General features: G+C 37.9%; 1 protein-coding gene across 7 annotated transcripts in view; it reads left to right on the forward strand.

Annotated features, from left to right (window-relative positions):
• Sorcs1 (sortilin related VPS10 domain containing receptor 1) overlaps positions 1-22,390 on the forward strand; it is a 515,423-nt gene that overhangs the window by 424,986 nt on the left and 68,047 nt on the right. For all 7 annotated transcript variants that reach the window (XM_085694085.2, XM_048424037.3, XM_048424036.3 and 4 more), the window contains exons 14-18: positions 1,058-1,165; positions 2,593-2,710; positions 4,179-4,309; positions 7,388-7,501; positions 20,221-20,392. In XM_085694085.2, the coding sequence (XP_085550211.2) occupies positions 1,058-1,165; positions 2,593-2,710; positions 4,179-4,309; positions 7,388-7,501; positions 20,221-20,392 (643 nt within the window). The remainder of the gene's footprint in view (positions 1-1,057; positions 1,166-2,592; positions 2,711-4,178; positions 4,310-7,387; positions 7,502-20,220; positions 20,393-22,390) is intronic.

Consider the following 22,390-nt stretch of genomic DNA (forward strand, 5'->3'; position numbering starts at 1 on the left):
AGAAGCATGCATGCTTACAATATGACAACATAACTTTGCCTAGTATACAAATATTATAAACAGAAAGAGGAACATATTTAATATAACTTGAATTTGTATAAATATACAAGAATCTATACCAATGTAAATTGCCTACAAGTAATATCTCACAAGTATTCACTCTACTATTCACTATTATTATTTGTGTGAGCAAGCTCATACTAACTTACCTCATATCCCATCCAACTTTGTTTGATAGAGGTTTCTGTCTGGCCAGGTCACGCAGTCGTTCTGTCCCAAAGAAGCACACAGATGCTTTTATCAGTGAGGCATTCTCATCTTGCTCCCTCTGTGTCTGTGTTACAACTGCAGACTGAGCCTTTTCTCTTCCCAGAATTCTCCTGTTCTGGTCACCCAACCTATACTTACTGCTTGGTTGCCCCACCTATACTACTTGCCTGGCTACTGGCCAATCAGCATTATATTAAACCAATACAAGTGACAAATCTTTTCAGGGTGGACAATGAGAACTCTACCCTTTAGATCTATCTTTAGCAAAGTATCTATTTTCTAATATCATTAGTGATGCAATTTTTAACATATGGATTTAAAAGAGAACACAGGCATTTATGTTATAACGAACCACCAGAAATGCAGACTTCTCTTGCCTTCACCAGCCTGTCCTTCCATACACATTCCAGTGAGATCAGTAAGGATTTATGTAATATAAGTGGGACTTATTTATGAGTTAGTCATTTCGGGATAGATTTGTTTAATTTTTGTCAAACTTACTTGCAGATTTGAAGATAGTTCCATGAGGTGTAAGAACTTAAAAGATATTTATATTACTCCCTGCTATTAGACTATTCCTATTTAATTTGATTCTCCCTTGTTCATACCTTGTCATAGTAGCTTGAATATCTCTATTTCTGTCTTTTGATGTAAATAAGTACAGTTATTTGTAACAAAGTCTCATTGTGGTATTACTTTCGGTGCTGGTGACTAACATCTTTCCTTACACAGAGATGTCACCTTTTCCTTTTGATACGTGATGACTGTCAAACTTTTCTGCCATTAGGTTGAGTTTTGATGAAGGTCGATCTTGGAGTAAATACAGTTTCACATCCATTCCACTTTTTGTGGATGGAGTTCTGGGGGAGCCTGGAGAAGAGACACTAATCATGACGTAAGTGGTATGGTATTATCCCATCTCACTATGACCTAAAGAGGTGTTTCTCAGTTGTCTGTTGGATTTGTTGCTATTAATTGGGAAGTTGTTAGCAATGTTAATACATTGTTCTTCAACAACCTCCAGCAAAGAAGAAAAAGAATGCAAACTATTTTTGAAGACCCAAGCTAAGGGATGGTAGGGAAAGGCTCTGATCTTTTCATTCTGTACTCAATGAGTTTAGGTAAATTAAAAATAGCTTTCTTAATAGAAAATAATGCTATGTATTTTTTTAAAATGTAATAATACTGTGAACACTGTAGATGTAGAAAATTCTAGACCTTTAAGATGATGACATTTCATTTTCCCCTGACTTCTTGCACTAAATGATTGTGAGACATATTAAGGATATGGACATATTATGGTTATGAGAGCATCTGGCTTTGCAAAAATTTAATTTACATTCATTCTTGTCTGGAAAGTAATGATCATTAATTCATGAAAGACTTGATTAATGACTTAACTTACTATGGGTTTCAAAACTTGAACTTTGAATTTGAAATATGTAACTGTGATATTCCCTGCTCTTAGAAAATGGATCATGGAAAATCTGTAAAGATAGATAATTCCAAAGTAGTTGAATGAGAAATCAGTAAAAATGTCAAACTCAAAGTGAAAAATTGTCATACATTTAAACCTCCTCACTTTTAGCAATGAGAAAATACAAGAAAAATCTACTATGCCTAGTAGTCACACTTCCACTTTTGTATATGGCAAACACAACTAGATCAGAAGTCTATTAAGTAGCTCACTTTTATTCAATATGTTTTCAAAATATTGTTTCACACACAGCAAAGTTGATCTGAAATGCTACTTTGTAGTCTTTGTCTATGCTGATCTGAAAGGCTACTTTGTCTTCACTGTCTAGTGACTAAATTCTATACTAATTAACTGAATCCCTGTAGGAGAGCATGGTTTATAAAGTAAAAGGAGTTGTGATTACTTGGTCCTCTTGTGTCCATTTTCTGTAGGATCTGATGAAAAGGTAAAGAATATGGAAGCCGTGGACTAGATATAGTAACAAAACCATCTAGAAGTTTATGTTGTACTAGAATACAGTATTTGTGGGTATTTCCTCAGTTGTTTTTCTAAACCATTCTTGTGTCTTTGAAAAAAATATTTTGGAATTTGTCTTTCCCAGTTGCTAGTGACATGGATGTTAATTATGTGTTGACAAAAAGTCTTTGAGCCTCAATTTATCTGTCTGCAAAGCGCAGTCAGTGATAAGATCGTCTTCATAAACGTTCTCAACAGTGAGGGGATGTGATCCGTGTAATGTGGCTCACAGTGTGTCATCCTCACAGCAGACAATTTAATGCAAGCTGTTGTTAAACTGTTGTTGTTCTCACGATTGTGACTGCTATCTATCACTGTAAACCCTGCAGAGTGTTTGGACATTTCAGCCACCGCTCCGAATGGCAGCTTGTCAAAGTGGATTATAAGTCCATTTTTGATAGACGCTGTGCTGAAGAAGACTACAGACCTTGGCAGTTACACAGTCAGGTAGGAGTTAGAGAGATGAACATGTACCACGGGAAAGAGGCAGAGGATATATAGGAAAACAACTACTCCTTATGGCTTAAGAATTGGAACTCTCAAGTCCATGTTGTCCATTTCATTCTTCTACGTTTTATGTCTCACAGTATAATCTACCTCAACATTTATACCCTCTTGTGAAGTTGTTTCTGTTTTATTTATGGCAAGATAAATGGAATAAAAATTAAAATATGCTTAGCTTAGATTTATACCTCAAAATGAAATATGAACTTAGAACTGAGATGCAAACATAATTTGTCTGAGCATAGCATAAGGCTGCATGAAAGATGCAGAGTGAGGGTTGTTTTCCCAGTTTCAATGAACGATGTAGATACAGCTAAGGCATAAAATCGTCAAACAATGCTGGGTGAGTGGTGCCAAAGAAGTCCTTTTATATTACTATGATTACTTAGGAATCTATAGTGGCTCTTGCTTCCTCCAAGATACTTATGGCATAAGAATATGAAATTGCTAATAGAAAACTTACTGTCCTACATCATCTCCCTCAGTTATACATCTCATCAAAACTCGTGGATGAGAGCTTCTCTTTTTGATTTCCCAATATAGATGTCAGTCTTGCAGGCAATTTAAGGGATATAGTAGAGGTACCCACTAAGAAGTCATGCCTATATTCAGAAAGTGAAACATTTACTTGCTATACTCTGACTGATTGAAGAATTTGCTCATGATGTGAAATGGAACCAGTTAAAGTAAGTTACCTCTGTATAGACAGGGGATAATAGATTTTAAAAATCCTGCTCTGATTTTTCAGAACACAAAGGTGCTATATTTGACAATGTGTGCAGCATTAGCGAGGAACACTTCCCCTATTCAGGGTCAAGCCAAAGGAATTTTCACTCACATTGCTGCTGTTTTTCTTTTTGGGGTGCCTACACATTGTAACTCTTACAACTTTTATTTATTGGAAAAGAGACTGAACTTGGCTTTCTTGCTTCTCTTGTAGATGATCATAAAATTAGTGCTATAAAGTTATGCAGAAAAACATAGCAATTGAAATAAAATTGATATTATGTTTCTTAGCAATGTTCTTTCATAAATGACCAACTCTATCAATCTTTTATTATACTAAACTAAAATTAATCATTACAGGTTAGCAGTCAATTTATTAGTTATAGGTTACCTTATATTCCATTGTGCCCTTCATTGCACTAAGCCTAACACTTTGCCCCAAGAGGTTTATTAAATATATAAGGAATATGAGGCTATCATTAGAAAAATCTGCATTGATTATTGGAACTGCCTTTGTGTTCATACTTCATAATAGGCATCAGAAAGAAAATACCAATAGCATAAATTTGGTTCCTAAATATCTATTCATAATAAAGTTTGTGAATATCTCCCCAAACCACATTGTTATGTAATAAGAGAAGTATAACTATGTGCTCAATTTTGTGCCATATTTGTCTCCTTGCAGGGGGAAGCATGCATCATGGGAGCCAAAAGGATATATAAGAAGCGAAAATCTGAGCGGAAGTGTATGCAGGGAAAATATGCAGGAGCAATGGAGTCTGAGCCTTGTGTTTGTACAGAGGCAGATTTTGACTGGTAAGCTTCCATAGCTATTTCAAAAAGCTGTTCAGTAATATGACATCCATGAAGCCCTCAATAAAAGCTTAGATTTAAAAAGTGATAATACACTTAGAGCTAAGTGACAGACTTCATGTCTTTATACAATTCTCTTTTGGAAGCATCATGCTTTTTATTAGCTATGTGATTGTATCTTTAAAAAAACCAGCAATTTCTTCTTTGGATTTAAAGAGGCTTTACAAGATGATTGGCAATTATCTTCATATTGATGGTGTGTTCTCAGAAATAAAAAGAGAGAGGGGCCAGATCTATATTGAGCTGCTTTAGGTAGATAGATAACAACATGGGAAATAGTAATTGAAGTTCTCAGGGAGCAAATACACTTATGTGCTACATAAAATCTTCCTAGAATCTAGTATCCGTGGTACGCATAATAACTTCAAAAGGTATAAATTCTCTGTTCCTGAAAGTTTTCAATCTATGGTGGTCAACTAACCACAGCTTATAAGAGCTTAAGAGTATGACATTTATAAACTCACTGCAAGAGTGGACTCAATTTGACCTTGTGGATCTGAGTGGTAATAGAGATAAATTTAAACTGGAGAAGCAGAGAGACACAGAGAGATACCAACTAAAGAGAACAGTAGAGTTCTGCCCAGACATTAGCTAAGCAGAAATCTGTATTACAGATCCAGCAATGCTCTTGACTTAATTTTGGTTGGTGTTTGATATTCAGCTGAAATTGAGAAATGATTGACGAAGATGAATTACTAAGCAATCACATTTTCTGTTGCTCTTTCCCTCTTACATATTTCTTATTTATCTCAGATTATATACTAAGGGAAGAAATTAATATATGTTTATATAAATGTTATAAACACTCAAAACTTGAACCATATATAAATTATTCATTCTTATTTTGTTTTTAGCTGTGTACCTATAACAGTTCAGATGTATAGTCATTAAAATGTGAGTCATTCATGTGATATGCAGTCTCAACATGCATCTGCCATCCCAGAAAAGCTGGTCTTCTCTAATGGCAGACCACTAGAGATGCTCTCTGGATTAGCGTTGTTGAGAATATCTGCCAGCTGTCAAACCAATAACCCGTCTTTTCTTTCTCTTGTTGGTGAACAAGGCAAACCAAGAACCAGTATTGCAGCTCTTTGCTTTTAGCTCAAGGGCTTCAGGGCTTCATCAACAGTGGAACTCATAGGAGTTCTAGATGGGCTTCCCCACCAGGACTTCTGTCAATGCTATATAACTGCAACAGCAACACTTCTTTATCCCTGCCCTGCCCTTGGGACTGTCACCAGAAAGTTATTCTCAGGAATACCTACCTTAGATTCTAAGTCATCCATCGCATCCCTCTTTCTGAAGGCTGACCAGTTCTTGATGGTCTATTATATTGAAGGAGAATTTGCAAAGGAAATGAACATGGCACATCACTGGCCGAGCTGTGGTGCTGTGAACTAGTCATTCTCCAAAAAGAGCAAAATTTTCATCTAATCTAAAATCTAAGCAGGGCAGTGGTGGTATACTCCTCTAATCCCAGCACTTGGTAGGCAGAGGCAGGTGGATCTCTATGAGCTCAAGGCCAGTCTGGTCTATAGAGCTAGTTTCAGTATAGCCAAGCTATGCAGAGAAAACTTGTCTGGAAAAACAAAATGAGAGAGAGAAAGAGAGAGAGAGAGAGAGAGAGAGAGAGAGAGAGAGAGAGAGAGAGAGAGAAGTAGAGTAAGAAACTCCAAATATTCTACTTTTTTTCATGAAAATATTTTCTACTTTGAATTTTATTTCCAAATAAACCAATATTTTGGTTTTGCTCAAGGCAAAAATAACACAAGATAAGGAAATTAACTAGGTTTCTCTCCTCGACCAACCCCCATGTCTGTCTCATTCAGACCCTTGAATTCAGTGGTGACTGGAGTCTGTTACTAATTCCTCAGGCTGAACAGTATTCTAAGGAGTAGAAAAGGAATCTTAAGTAGTACTATTGCAAGGTTTTCTGCGAGAATGGAATTTTTGTGACTGTGTGGTGTCTGAAAATATTTTGTCAGGCTCCTCATGTCCTTGTTAGGTTTCTGTTAGTAGCTGGGTTTTCTACAATCTTCTTTGACAGTAGCGTAATGAAAGACACTGTCATTGGATGCTCCTTGTCACGCTCCAGCTTTTGTAAGATATTTCCCTGGAGTGAGCCCTGGGTGTTCTGGAAGTAGCTCTTCTGTAGCCTCCCTATTCATGCTGTGTTGAACCAGGACCTAATCCAGAGGGTATGTACAGAATGTTCAGCTCCAGCTGCCTAATGAGAGGCCCCTGAGGCTGAGCCCATTGCTCCCGCCATGCACACCCTGTGCCTGTAACTCACCTCTATTACAAAGATGGGCCAATTCATACTAATGCTTGCCCATTGCTGCCTGGGATTTGTCTGTGCATGTGGAGGTACAATTTGTTGTCCTTTTCTGTGCCCAGTTTCATCTTCCAGAGGCCAAGAAAATCAGAGTCCCCTGGAAGCCCAAATGCATAGAGACCGAGAGAAAATTCTTTTGAGCATTTTCAGTGCAGAGGCAAGATTTAAGGCAGTTAGTGTCACTGGCGCTGCTGACTGCTGAGGACAAAACTTTTCCTTGGGGATGTGCTTGAGATACTCCTGAAGGGCACTCTCTTCTTGGCTGTAACTCTGAAGCATATGGCTCACACACAGAGAAACTTGGCTGTGCTCTACTTGTTACAACCAGATGTTTTGGAAGAACATCCCAAAGACACCACCGGTAATGAGGCCTGTGCCACATGTGGCTGTGTTAATCTCTACGATGATGTTTTCACTATGACTCAAGCGTCCGACACTCCAGGTTCCTAATTACCTGAGAACTAATCCATTCCTATATCTTAGAGGCATTTAGATAGATACTGGTTCTATGAGATTTCTTCCTGGGTAATAGATAATGTCTAGAAAAATGTCTAATTTTTAGAAGAAATTGGTTTAGGAAATGTTCATTTTATTGACTGATTAGAAGTTGGTGTGGTCTAATATGAAATAGTTCTGAGTACGTTTGCCTCCGGCTAAAAGTTTTATCTTGGGTGTTTCCCTAACAGTGACTATGGCTATGAGAGACATAGCAATGGGCAATGCCTGCCAGCTTTTTGGTTCAACCCATCCTCACTGTCAAAAGACTGCAGCTTGGGACAGAGCTACCTCAACAGCACTGGGTGAGTGTCGGTGGTAGTCGCCTTCAGGGGCCAAGCTCTTCTGCCGATGAGTAAGTGTTACATGACATAGTTCCTTCTATTCAAAGACTGGGCTTGTTTCCCCAAACACAATGCATTTCTTGATAGAATGTTGTTTCTTGTCACTATATTACTGCAATTAGACATTTCACATGCATGTGTCTGTATATTTGTGTGACATGTATGTGTGTATTAGAAGGTGATAGACATAAATGTGTGTTTGGGGGCCAGGGGTTACACTCACGTGTCTTCCTCAATTGCTTCTTGCTGAAATTTTTTGAGACAGGATCTCTGACTGAATCTAAAACTCACCATTCCAGCTATACTAGTTGGCCAATGAGCTTCAGGGATTTGTCTGCCTCCACTCTACCAGTTCTGGGGTTGCAGCTATGTGCTGTCGTGCTTAGCTTTTCACATGTGCCCTGGGATTCTGAACTCCAGTACTTCCTCATGCTTGTATACCATGCCGTATTTCCAGCCCAGACATTTAAGCTTTTGATTTACATATTTAATTTTAGAAAAAATACAAATATGATTCTTATATTTAAAAGTCCAACTTACTTCATCACCTCAATCCTGGCCCTGTTTCTCATACAACTGTGATCTGTATGTTATGTAGGTTTCTACACACTTCTTGGCATTTTTTCCAATAATTAATTACTTCAAGAAAAATCCATAAAATATACTAGGAAGGTTTTTTTTATACTGTTTGCTTCTAGCTATGTTGTTCTTTAATTTTCCTTTTACATTCAAAAATATATCTTAAGCATAATTTTAAGTCTGAACAGATTGGGGTGCTTTTTTATTCCCTTCTTCTAAATACTAATGGGTTATGTAATTATCTGTTTTTTTTACATGGACAGTTGGGCTATTCTTTTTTGTTTTTTGTTTTTCCTCCCATTATAAACAAAATTACAATTAACAGTCTTTACCCTTGTTATTAAAAACCACTCCAAGATAATTAGGGTTTCTTTTGTTAATTGCAAGTATTTCTTCTAGCTTGCAGAGCAAATTACATTGAGTCAACTGGTTCCTCTTAGGTTCCTGTATCAGGCATCGCCAATGTTTCTCTCATTAAGATGAAAAAAGTAGGCCCTGCTCACATGCTGCCCGGGAATCCCACAGACTAGCGATTCATGGTAATCAGCTACCATCTTCTTGAAAATCTGATGCCAGTGGATTTTGCAAAGCCAAACTGCGGTGAGAGGGAATTACAGTTTTCTTTCCAGTTGAGCAGTTGAAAAAGGTCAGTTCAGACTAAATGAACAATAGGTCTGACCCTGGTGGCAAGATCCACAGCAGTTATTTTCTACTTACACTGTTGTTTAGAAGAGTTTTAGAATTAAGTAACCAAGTTGACCCTCTCTCCAGTGCCACCTTTCACCCCTGTTGTTAGGCCCAGTCAGTGCGTAGCTTATCGCAGCAGGATGAAATGCAGAAGACTCAAGACTGTAAGAATGGCCTGACAGAGCATACTGGCCAACCTGTTGCTTCCCAGATAACCCACCTCCTCACTCTCTGTCTGGTTGTAGAGCATAGAGTGCAGACATATAGTCATAACGTAAGTGAAGTGAGGTCTTCTTGTTAAAGGTTTACCACAGCTAAGGCTAACTAACAAATCTATGAGCACCCCACCTCCAAGAGCACGTTCCTTATTTATTTGTTTATTTATTTATTTGTAAATGGTTTTCTGTATAAATAGTTAGTCTTCTTTAAAAAAAAAAAAAGAGCTCGTTACTCTGTGTATATAGCACTGTTCCCAGGTACACCCACCTCACCAGGATGGAAAGTTTCAGCATAGGATATTATTATGCCCAATAAAAATGTTATTTTGAGGAGATGGAACTTTTTTTTATCATCTTGCCTGTATAGACATGGATGGCTTCACATTGTTTCTGTTGCAGCTGGTAGACAGATCTAGAGGAGAGAGTTGTGAATTGAAGTAAACAAGTGGAAGCTGCACTGCACCTGGGAATCTCCCATCTTTGTGCTTTGGTCCGGGATGTCAGGATTTCTAACATCCACGCACGGTGCAACTCTCTGCTGTGGTTCCCACTCTTGGCTCCCTCTACCTTTCTCCTTTCGCCCTTACAACTTTTACACATCATCACAGCCAGAATTCAAGTAATGAGGCTGAAACAGGTTTTCTGCCTAAGGTGCACTAAGTGTTAAACATGTTTGAAGAAGTTGTATTTAGTTCAAAGGAGGGTGTCTTGCTATCTGCTGCTGATCTTTAGCCTACAGTTTGTTTCTTTGTGCCTTGCTTTCTTAACCTATGGGAATTTCCTTTTTACATTTAGCTTGCAATTAAATGTGGTACTGTACAGAGAACATGTAGCCTAAACCCCAAGACACAGCCATTACTTTGTGAAATACAGATCACACCGATTGCTATCAGTTAATCATTTTTCTGAGATGGGGGATTAAAATAGCAAGAGAAAAACCTTGTACTTATTGTGAATATTTAGTCTAGGCCTGCATGATCCTTAATGGCCTTTGTAGGGTTTATGTCAAAGACATATTTAATCAACATTTCTCATCTATAAACCAGAAATTGGCATCTCCAAAGACCAATAAAGCCATGTGACTAGGAAGTGCTGTGCCACACAGTGTAATAAAGTCTCCTGATGAGGATGTGATATACCACACACAGCAAACCAGAAGCTGTATCTGTCCCTCTACACCACCCAGACTGATGGCTAGCTTGCTTGATAACTGAGCAAGTTTCTTTTTTTCCTCAAACAATATGAAAACCACCTTCATTGTTTGTTTTATAGTGTGTATATAATCAGATATCCCTAAAACCTCCCCTGGCCTTTTTTCTCTCTCCAGTAATGTTTCTAATATGACAACCACATTAATTGGGTTATTTTATAGTGTATGAATAATCAGATAGCTCTAAAACCTCCCCTGGCCTTTTTGTTTCTCTCCAGTAATGTTTCTATATATCTCAAGGTTGTGAATGCCCAAGTTTATTTTGTTATATGTGATGTTTATACTCTCTGGAACCAAGAAGCATACTGAAAATTTAAGTTGCTAAATTAACTAGGACATTGCTTATTTCATGTTACAGTGGAGACGAAGTCAGTTTATTCTAAGAAGACTAGGCAGTTTTCTTAAGAGACAGATTTATTCTTGTTATTCAGTTGGGGATATTCCTAGCTGTGTTCAAAAGAATGCTTATAGAAATCTCTATTTGTGGAATTTCTTTATAGGAGATGTGAATCCCTCATGGAGTAATATTCAGACACTGTTGTTCATGGTTAGTTGCTTAATACGTAATAAGGATCTTTACTCAAGAGATTCACTTCAAAATAACTTAAATGGGGTATCTATGTAAAAACATTTAGTAGGTCCATAAACAAAATATCACATATACATTCAAATAAAAGAATAACGTCCCTAGCATTACCATATACTGAGATGTTTTAAAAATATGATAGTTATAAATATAATCCTCTCTTCACCAGCCATAGACACAGACCTTGGGTAATCTGCTATTCCCATGTGATTTCTGTTTCTAGTCTCATTGTGGGGAATTCAGGTTCTTCTCAACTGACTGTTCCTGGTGACGTGTGGGGATCCTGATGTGCGGTTTGATCTACACTCTATAAGATTTCCCAGTGTGCATCAACGAGACTAATTAGCCTTTAAAGCGGTACACACATTGAAAGTCCACAGATAGGAGATCACTTACATTATCTACAGACCGTTCCCTGCAGGAGCCAGTGTCGCTGTTTTCTGGCCAACACTCCTGTGGTCTCACAGTGGGTGCAAAATAATTGTTACCTGCTATGTAGTTGTCTCTTAGATGAGGTGTTTTATCTTTTAATGGGAAATAGATAAGAGGCATGCTCGGAGTGCAGAGACCTACTCTTTCACATGACTGCTGCTACCCACCCCAATCACACTGAAATTACAAATTCCCTCACAGGTGTTATGACTCTGTGGCATTGCTAGCTCTTCATTGTGTGACCTTAGGCACCTCCACAATCTGTCTCTCCTTTCCCTGTTAGGGAAAAAAATGTACTGTAGTAGGTGTTTTGAGATGTCTTCATCACTGGCAGTTCAATAACTGATTGAGATGATTCAAAAGTAAAATGTGGTCTGTGTATGCTCAAGAGGAAGGAAAAACATTATCAGATTTAGTTGTAAGAATTGACTCAGATGGTGGATTTGGAGAGTCCCACTCAAGACTGTTTCCTAGGAGTCATTTAGATAAGTGTGTCCATATAAACTAATTCATCGAAACTATCTCCAGAATTCAACTGTATTTCATTTACTTTTCAAATTGAGTTGTGCTTCTATACCATTTAAAACAAGTAAAACTAACTGCCCACCTAGACCTGGAAATGACTCATATTAAGCTGTCAGGTCCTATGTCTGAATACTTGGTTTAAAGAAAAATCCTGGGAGTTGCTACATTGATTAAAACAAAGAAAAAGTAATTTGAGAATGAAAACCTGCTTAGACGGCCATAAGAGTCCATTCTGTCTGAATAGAGATGGCTTGGATGCTATGAATGATCATTGTTAACTTGTAGACACATTTCCATGTCTAGTGAAACCTTGTCACTTTACATCCTCTTAAAAGCACAAACACCCATCATGGGTTCCATATGCATATTGACAATAGCTTCCAAAAAGGTCTGCCATCCTGGGAGCCAGGTACATCCCATACTCACAAAGAAAGAGACAGCCTGTGTCCCCACCACACTGTCTTCCTTCATTCTCCCTGAATGTGGGGACAAAATAAGCAGTTTCAGTCCTAGTTACTAAGTCATGCTACTGTAGCTGCAACTCCCTGATGCCAATGAGCTGTGATTCTATATATCCTTTTATTTGTAGACATGAACTTGGACCTGTTGCTCATTGCATACCTACCCTCCTGAAGTCTATGAATATTTCAAGCCTTTGCCATAGACTCTACTCATTACAGCCTCCATTCCTGATACCTAATGCTTGCTCTTTTCCCAGTGGAATAAGTTTAGAGTCACCCTTGCAAGCAAAGGCACAAAATGCAACCCAGTAATCGAAACTATTTGGTTTTCTCACTATGTGTGGCATTGTAGCCATCATTGCTCAGTCATAGCCCACCTGGGGGACAAAAAGACCTAAAGCTATAGTTCTACCTTGATCCTTACATGGGATAAATACTGTGACTGAATAGACGTTCACAGAAAAGCATGACATCAAAGCTGAAGTTTAAAGGACGAGTCACACAATGACAGGAGGAAAGAGCATCCTGCTCAGAACGAGCAACAAAGGTAAAGAAATCAGGTAGCATTTGTATGGCCTAGCATAGGAAGTACTCTGTGCCACAGAAAAAGCCAAACTAGGGAAACCAAGGAGAGGTTAGTTTATGAATCTTTATTTTGAACCTCAACTTTGCTTATTTAGTTTTTTTGGAATATGAACATCTTGAATAGACATTTTTAATGATTTTGTGAAGTTAAGGACATGATTAAATTTGATCTTAAGATGGTTTTAATAATAAGGTCTTTAATTTTTTAAAGAGAATAACAAATATTTGATGCAGATATATAATCTTTTATTAACTTGATATTTATTAAGCTTTAAAACAGTACTGCTATAGCTGTGTGGGTGTGGGTGGGTGTGGATGTGTCTACTTATGCAAATGCATGTGAAGACCAGAGCATGACTTTGGGCATCTTTGTTCTCCCATTGCTTTGAAACAGTGTCTACCCTGAACTGGAATCACTTCATTACCTCTTGTCTATATGCACTGAGTTTTCAGATCCTTCTGTCTATGAGCCCCAGTCAATGGGGCTACAGATTGAGTAGGAAAACCCCATGCCTGGGTTTTGCTTGGGAGCTTAAGATTCTAACTCAAGTTCTCATGCTTACAGAAAATACCCGTTCCACTGAGTCATCCACCTTGTCTCTGTGCTAAGACCTTTTGAAGGACATCCTCTTATTTATTTAATTCTTTCAGAACTTTATCAAAATGTTCTGTAGCTGTCCTTATGTCACATGAAAGGGCACTAAAGATTTAGAGAGATTAAACAAAAGGCAAATTTTCCATGGTCATGGTTTTGTTGTTATTGTTTGTTTTGTTTTGTTTTTTGTGACAGGATTTTTCTGTGTATCTTTTGCTGTCCTGGAACTAGCTCTTTTGACCAGGCTGACCTCAAACTCACAGAGATCTGCCTGCCTCTGCCTTTCTGAGAACTGGGATTAAAGATTATATTCTTGAGAACTTACATTTTAAATTCAACAACTTGATTTCTAAAACATTAGTCTTAGCCTCTGCAAGAAAAAAATCACCAGGGAAAGTTAAAATTAAAACAAATGGTTGTCAAAAGTTCTCAGATTAGAATTTCCTTTGGTCAGGTTATGAACACTCACAAATTGTAAAGTTTCCCCCAAATTATTAAAGATGTACAGAAATGGTATCACTGCACTGTGGGATACTAAAAGGAAAATTGTGGTGTCATGGTTACTTAAAGCATAATTCACAACTGATGAATATATAGAAACAAACTAAATACTCCTCAGTAGGTGAGTTAATAAACAAAATGTGAGCTACATGAAAACTATCAATTCATCCAAGAGAATGAACCCTTATCATTTTCAACCACGTGGAACTAGAGTACATTATGCCAAGTGAAACAATTTGGACAAAGAAACACAAACACTATATATCCTTCACAACTGGCATCTTAGGAAGTTGATCTCATGGCAGCAGACAGCGGAAAGGTAGTTACCAGAGACTGTGAGAACAGAATAGGGGAAGTTAGAAAGCGAATACCTATCAAATATCAAAACACTCAAAGTTCTAAACAGTCTGGAGAATCAAGTTGTAGTGTTCCATCATACTGCATGTTGACCCTAGTTAGTGATTACATATTGCATATTTAACATAATCTTGAAACCAGTTTTTCATTGGTTAACTTTGTTCTTTCACAGTCTCATACACACATATTTAATGTATTACTCTCTCGACTCACCCTTTCTTACCTCTGTCACAGTCTTACCACCTTTTCCTTACCATCTCAACCAATCCCTGTTAGGCTCCCACACTGAGGGCCATCTTTCGGGGTTCCACTTTGGAGAGACATCTGTCGGGATCCAGCCTCAATGGGTTTGTATGTTCCAGGGTAGGGGCATGTAAATTAGAAATGTTAGACAGGAAAAAAAAAGAAAAAATACAAAAGAACTAGACAGAGACAGAATAGAGTTTGGAATGCAGTCCAGTGAATACTGAGTTTACCCGTGTTTATTTTCCATGTGCTTGTATACCCCAAACCAAAGAGGGAGGGGAGAAGGCAAGACTTCTTCAACATGATACAAATAAAGAACAAACAAAGTAATTACCCCAATATTCCAAACATCAAGAAACTATATCCTGAGTTAAGTATTCAGTTGTTTAGACAGGACATGCAGCCACTATACCCTAGACCAAGCATCCTGTAGGTAACCACACCCTGGGTCAAATCCCCTGTCATAACCTTGAGGGAACAAGAATAGGCTTGAACTCTCTGACTTTTGGTCAAGGTAGAGTGAATATACATCCATGGACTCAGACAATTCCCCTTCTCAAATTTATGACTTTTGAGTTTTATTTGTGACCCACAAATAAATCTGAATGGCCACTGATTTATTTAACCACAATCAATCTGAATGGCCACTGGATTGAAACTATCCAATAGAGTCTATTGGACCATCAGTAGATTTTTATTGGAAAACCATGACCAACTCTTTTCCTGAATCCATTCATTGTTATCAGCTCAGCAGTGAGAGCTAAGACCTTAGTGCCTCTCCTCCAGTCATATTCAAGTGTTGATGTGCCCAGTTTTTGTGCAGACACAGTTCAGGCACTGGAAGGTAATGTGAGTTAGTGATTTAGGTGGATGTGTTTTATGTGAAAATAGCATTTTGAATTCCGGTCTATCTTCTAGCTCTTACATTATTCCCTCTTCTACAGTGTTCTCTGATGCTTACAGGAATATCATAAAGGTCTGGTGTAGGGTCAAGCCCTCATCTGCCACTTATTCCTAGCACCTAGTCATCCACGAGTCAGCCTCATAGTCACTTGAGTTCAATGTGGAGAAACAGGGTCTTCCCTGATTAAAGATGAGTGGAACATTTGTCAATGGATATACACATTAAAAAGAAGACCCTCTGTTTTGACATTCCTGCCACAGGAGATTAGTTATGCTAGTCAAATAATGGACATAGCTATTACCTTGATTATCTTTCTATCGTGTCTACACAGATTAGAACATAATATTACAGTCCTTAAGTATAATTTTTTTCTATCAATTAAAAATAGATTTTAAAAATAAAGGCATACTGAATTGAGATATGCCAAGATTAGGCAATAATGTCATCTTATTATACAATGAATGCCTGTAGTTGTCTGCAGTTCAATAACATCACCACAAACTCAGAGGACAAATACTAAATTGAAACATCATGGAATGCAGTTGCTTTTACTGTTTTTTTCCAGTTTAGTTTCACAAAGAAAATATAAGGCTTTTTTATAAAGACTGTCAGGCAGCATAAAAAGTAAAATCAAAGAAAGTATGAGTACAAAGCAGAAGGTTAGGAAGGCATATAAGAGGGGAAGGAAGAGAATAACTGAAACGGGGACTGTTGGAGTAATAAGACACTGTCTACTGATGAGCCACAGGTAATATCAAAGGTGCATTTACAGAATGTTTCCTTTCCAGTAATTGTAAAAAGACTCCCTTGCCATTACAAAACACTTTTCCTTGTGGCAGATTGAAGAATGCTTTACCGACTAAATGCAGCCCTGTAATATTCAGACCTCAGGTCCAACATAATCATAAGTTGCCTTGTTATTATGGAGGTAGCAGTCCCATTTAATAACATATTAAATGCATTATTCATTTATGTAACTCAGACCCAGGGACAGCTGCTGAGATGAAAATAGAACCATTCTGTGATGCAAAAGGCAGGTGTGTGCTGACTTGAGTAAATTAACTCTGTATTTCTGCACAATTTTTTTCTAAATTTCAGGGACAGGTCTGGTAGGGCTAATGTGATGCCATTTTCATCCAAGATATAAAATGGTTTCAGAAAGGATTTTAATGAGCATTAAAAAGAAAAATCGCCAATAGTCCTCTTAGTGGCAGATTCCCAGAGGGATGGATTCGTGCTTTGGATTTAAGCAGAGTCCTGTAGCTACAGGATTTGGGAAAGCCCGAGTGATGATTGGTCAGAACAGCAGCAAACAAAAGGAGAGCGCTGTCTCTGCTGCTGCCAGTGATGGATGATAAAGAGCCCAGGCTTCTCTAGCTGCTTGCCAAGGCAGAGCCACAGGTGTGTTTAGATGCTAAGTAATTAAGAATCCTGACCACCTTCCATTTGCGCAGAGCTATACTGCAGAAACATGCAGGCAGCTTTGATGCAGTTATGCACTCTGAAAGACCATAATATACCAGACAGCCTTGCTAATCATTGTCTTCGCATCTTTGCTGGTATCAAAATGCTAGCAGTTTCCAACACCTACACTAGAGTTTCTTTCTTTACCCTGTTTTCTTCAATCTTTCTCACCTGCCCTGATTTCTCCCCCCCCCTCTTTCTCCCAGTGTTTCCTCATAAACATATAAACTGGACTGATATTCAAAATCCTCATACATGAAAATACACCACCCCAGTGGACGGTGATCATAATGCTAACGCAAAGGTTTGGGGTTCCCTTGTTGATGTAGATGTTAAAACCCTTAGGTGCTGGGTAGTTAGGAGAGGATAGAATCCACACATCTTTATCATTGGAGGAGGTATTTGAGCCATTGTCCTGCAAGCATTTTCAACATTTAAGCTGAAACAGTCATGCCAGAGTGAACCCCCTGTTGCCTAGCCTTGCATTTATCTGAGATACAGTGAGATCATTAAGAAGCTTACACTTCAGAGTCACAGAGATAAAATCATGCAAAGGGTTCCAGCATGTAAATAATCACTTAAGACTACATGGTCAGAAGGGCCATCTCACTCCAGAGACACTGAAATAGAGTAGAATAGAAAGAATGTGCTCATGTGACCGATGCTGGCAGTGTGATATTGAGAATGTTAGTTAATTCTTCTAAGTCTCAACTTTCTATCTACATATTGGGAACAGTAGTCATGGCTTCCTCACTAAGAACATGTGAAAATAAATGAAGGAAGTCGTGCAGAGAGCCTGCCTCATAATCAGAGCACAGGAATAATTCTGGAAATGTGAAGTTGTGGTTTTGTTGTTGCTGTTTTCCCATTCTGGTCAAGAAATTTTGTTTTTGAGAGAGTAAGAGGTAAGCTGCACTTAAAGGATGGGTGAGCTCTGGGGAGCACATACAGCATGTAGGAACGAACCAATGCTTCCTAAGGGATTAGTGAAGAGATTTGGGAGAAAGAGTTCAGAGAGGCAGAAAGGAGGCAGAATGCTTATAGAGAACATTAAGTAGTGGCTTATATTTCAACATACCCTGAGGCTGGGTGGATGCCCTACAGGATGGAAGTGGGAAGGTGAAGTCATAATATTTTTGAGTAGTTAGTAATAGTTCATCAACACTTACTAATTTAATCTTTTTTGCCTTGATTCATTTGATCTTATACTTATACTACAAGGTAAATTAAGTATTAATTATCTACTTAGTCTTAATTCATAGTGTATGAAGATCTTTAACAAAAAAGAATCTTATTTGTTTCTCAGTCCTAGTTTTAAGTAGTCAATCTTGAGCCTTTTCCATAGAGGAAAGCATGCTTCCTAGGTATCAATGGATTAGAAAAGCACCTGCAGGCAAATCCAGTCCCACCACCAGTGATGTAATGAACAGACTTTAAAGGGAGCCAAGTTTGTTCATTTTTTTACTAGTTGTCTAGGCCAATCTCGAGATTTATTATCTAATCTTTGGTCTAAAACAGTGGGAAGCTTGGTTAAACAGCTTCTAACTTGAACTCTGCATTAATCCTAAAAAGGAAAGTTTGGGAAATCAGGTGCATACATGCTTAAAGTACTCACTGTACACACTGCAGTGGGTGATATGGAACCTCAGAATTCTTAAAACTGCTGTCCTAAAATCATAGACTTAATTTACCACAGATAGAATAAGTTGTATACGGTAAGTTTGTAAAGTGATCCATTGTTTCTGTTAAGGTTAAACAAAGAATGAAGGCAATCGTATAAGTTTACTCAGTCTGCAGATGTTTAATTATCTTCAGAATAAGGCTTCCAGGCTTAATCAGAATTGACATTCATGAAAGAATGAGCACATATCATCAAATCTTGCCATCTTTCCTTGTCTTTTGCTGCTACTTGTACCCTTAGCTTCAGTCTGAGTCACATACCCATAGTAATCTATGCTTTCTCTGACTTGCACATAGTCTAACAATATGCACATTTATCCCTACTTTCTCCAATTCATAGCTTTACATTCCACACATTTAGCTGCCCAGGGTTAACTATAGTCTGGATGGAAAATCGCAGGGATGAATGTTTCACGTGCTGCATTCTGGAATGAACGCTTACCCAGCTCTGCATGCTTCTCCGTGTCTGTATCACACACTTAATTTTATCTCTTCTTATAAAGATAGCATCTTTTTACAGCATTATCAAAGGTGTGAGTGCAATGTTTTGTGAGAAAACGGAAACTCATACAAACTTTATGACAGTCTTTATTTTAGGTATTTACTTTGTCATTGGGTTTTGTTTTAGCTTATTATGCTTAATTTATAAATTAACCTTTATTTATAGGAAAAAAAAGTATACCAGTTCCATATTTTAGCACTATCTGCCATCATATATGCTTCACTGGGTGTCCTGTATGTGTATATAAGGGGCAAAAGAGGACAATCTTGGTGCTTTTCTAATCAACAATTATGTGATCTTTGAATTATCATCTAAATTATCTCTCTGTGTATCTTCAACTGATTACTAACAGGGATACAAGAGACCAAGTCTTTCAACTCTATGCATAAATCACAGCTCCCAACGAAGGAAAGATTCATCTGTTGAGTAGATATCTAAAAGAAGTGTATAGCAGGCTAGAGAGCTTGTTCACAATGAGCTGTGACTCCAGTTCCAGGAGATGCAGTGCCCTCTTCTGGCCTCCCTAGGAGTCTGCTTTCTTGTGGGTGTACATACATACACTCGTGTACACACACACAAAATAAAGACATAGTTTTTAAAAGTCAATGGAAATGCTAATTATAGGTAGTAGTTCCTGATTTGTTTTTTCCTGGTGCTGGATGTCACGTCCATTACTTTCTTTGTCTTTGTGGCAAAATATGTAACAAAACCAACTTAAGGTAGAAGAGTATTGTTTTTGTTCACAGGTTGAAAGATTCAGTCCCTCATGTCAAAGAATAAATGACAATAGGAGCTTGCAATGCAGCTCGTTTGCATCTTAACTGATTAAGAAACAATGAGCTCCATCCACTTTAAGACTCATCCTCAGTGACAGTTTGCCAGCTAGGCCCCCTGCACCAAAGTCCCTCCACCTCCCCAAGCAGGATCACCAGCTGGGTACCATATGTTCTTACAAATGAGTCTATGGAGGACATTATATGTTCAAACAATAACAGGTACTTTATATGAATCATCTCAGTTACTGCTGGCAACATGAAAGGTAGGCAGTTAGGAGGTTATTGGTCCTCATGCTACGCTACAAGTCTAGTCTAAAATTTCAGTAGTAATTACATGAACTGATGTATTTACTTGTGAATTTTTGCACGTAGGTATAGGAAAGTGGTCTCCAATAATTGCACGGATGGAGTGAGAGAGCAGTATACTGCCAAACCCCAGAAGTGCCCAGGGAAGGCCCCTCGAGGGCTCCGAATCGTCACTGCAGACGGAAAACTGACAGCAGAGCAAGGACACAATGTGACGCTCATGGTGCAGTTGGAAGAGGTAAGCCTGACTCCTGTCCTCCGCTTTGTAGGACACGTGAGAAGCCGACAAAATCGTGGCTTTCTTTACATATTCTTGATCACATTCTCAAGTTTTAGTTGTAGTATTTTTGTTATTTTATTCTACTTTTGGCTTCCTGTCTGCTGTTGCCGTCTCCCTTTCCCAGACACATTCTCCAGTTTCTTTCCATTTACGGCAAATTGGCTTTCACTCCTTTATGTCCATGGTTCTCTTTGGATTTAACTCTTCCTTATTGGCGTTGTTAGGAAAATACATTCTCAAATTGTGTGAATGGTTTCCCCAGAATAATTAAATACAAAGACTTAATCAAGTGAAAAAGGTATGTGCTTTTGCCTCTCTCAGCCTGACACCATTGCTTTTCTTTTCAAAAGCAACAGGCTCGTTAAATATACTGATCAAATATAGCACTAAGGTATAAATTAGTATAACATCTTTGACAGTTGAGACTTTGTAGCTTGGTAACACAATGAGGATATCATTATGAGCACTGATTACTCTTTGACAAATGATGTTTGTCTGAAATGTATGAGTATGTGGGTGGTGAATTGGAGAAAAATGTGTTCTATGTCCTTAGAACTGTGCAAAGGCAAGCTTGTCACCTTGGAATGAGGTAGATGGTTTTTAAGATTAAGTGTGTTAAATACATGACCTCAATTATTAAACTAGGGGCTATCATCATGTCTTCAAACACATTTTCTGCATATTTAAGTTTGGCCTGCTTTCAATTGAAGATAACAGGATTTTAAAATGAAGACAATGAAATCAACTAAAGTACACAAGGTTGGCTTCCAGCTTTCTCTTCAGAGAAGCCAGTGGCCCTCGATCTTTAACATACTTGAGTTGTCTGGCATATACATGGCCATATATGCACATTCTCACTCAGTTGTATATGGTGGAATTTAATAATACTCACTCATTCAGGTCAGTGGTAGCACACACCTTTAATCCCAGCACTTGGGAGGCAGAGGCATATGGATCTCAGTGAGTTCAAAGCCAGCTTGGTCTACAAAGTGAGTAACATGATAGCCAGCGCTGTTACACAGAGAAACTTTGTCTTGGATAAACAAACAAAAAAGACTACTCATTCATAAGAAATACAGTTACACACAGTCTTTCTAGTAAAGCAAAAAAACAGGACAAAAAAAATGGAAGTGGGAAAAGCAAATCCAAAGGATTTGGAGTGTGATGGGAGAGGAAGGTGACGGAGTTAGGATTGTGTTGCCATGTTTAATCAAAACTGTAAGTATTTTTCTTATAATTCCCATTATTTTTGATATTGTAATTACATCATTCTCCCTTCTTTCCTCAAGCCCATCCCATGTGCTCCTTCCTTACTCACGCTAAAATTCGTGAATCTGTTTCTTTAATTGTACATACAAGTAACATACAAATTGAGCATATTCATTTTATATATTAGGAAGTATATATATTTATATATTTAGGAGTATGTGTGTGTATGTAACAAAATCATAAGTATTTTAGTTTAATATTTCTAAGTCATTGCACTTAACTGTTCCTAGGCTTCTATGAACTGATTTTTTAATTTTTAAAAACAATTTATTTATGTATTATGTATGCAGTATTCTGCCTGTATATATGCCTACATGCTAGAGAGGGCACCAGAACTCATGGTAGATGGTTGTGAGCTACCATGTGGGTTCTGGGAATTAAACTCAGGACTTCTAGAAACTCAGCTAGTGTTCTTAACCTCTGAGCCATCTCTCCAGCCCTATAATCTTATTCTTGGAAATTATTTATTGAAATTAGAAAATCACGAATTATTTTAGGCCAATTATCATTATTCCTATCCATGTAAACTATCTGGGATCTTCTGTTTTAGGCTGATGTGATAACTGGAAAGATAATATCTTCTAATTAGGAGAAACTACTATTTTAATTATTAGTGCATTCACATATTTGCCAGAATGCCTATATAATATATATAAGATAATAGGATATGTATAGCATATTTACATT

Source organism: Myodes glareolus, chromosome 7 (genome assembly GCF_982192425.1).
Source record: "Myodes glareolus chromosome 7, mMyoGla1.1, whole genome shotgun sequence".
Lineage (NCBI taxonomy): Eukaryota > Metazoa > Chordata > Mammalia > Rodentia > Cricetidae > Myodes > Myodes glareolus.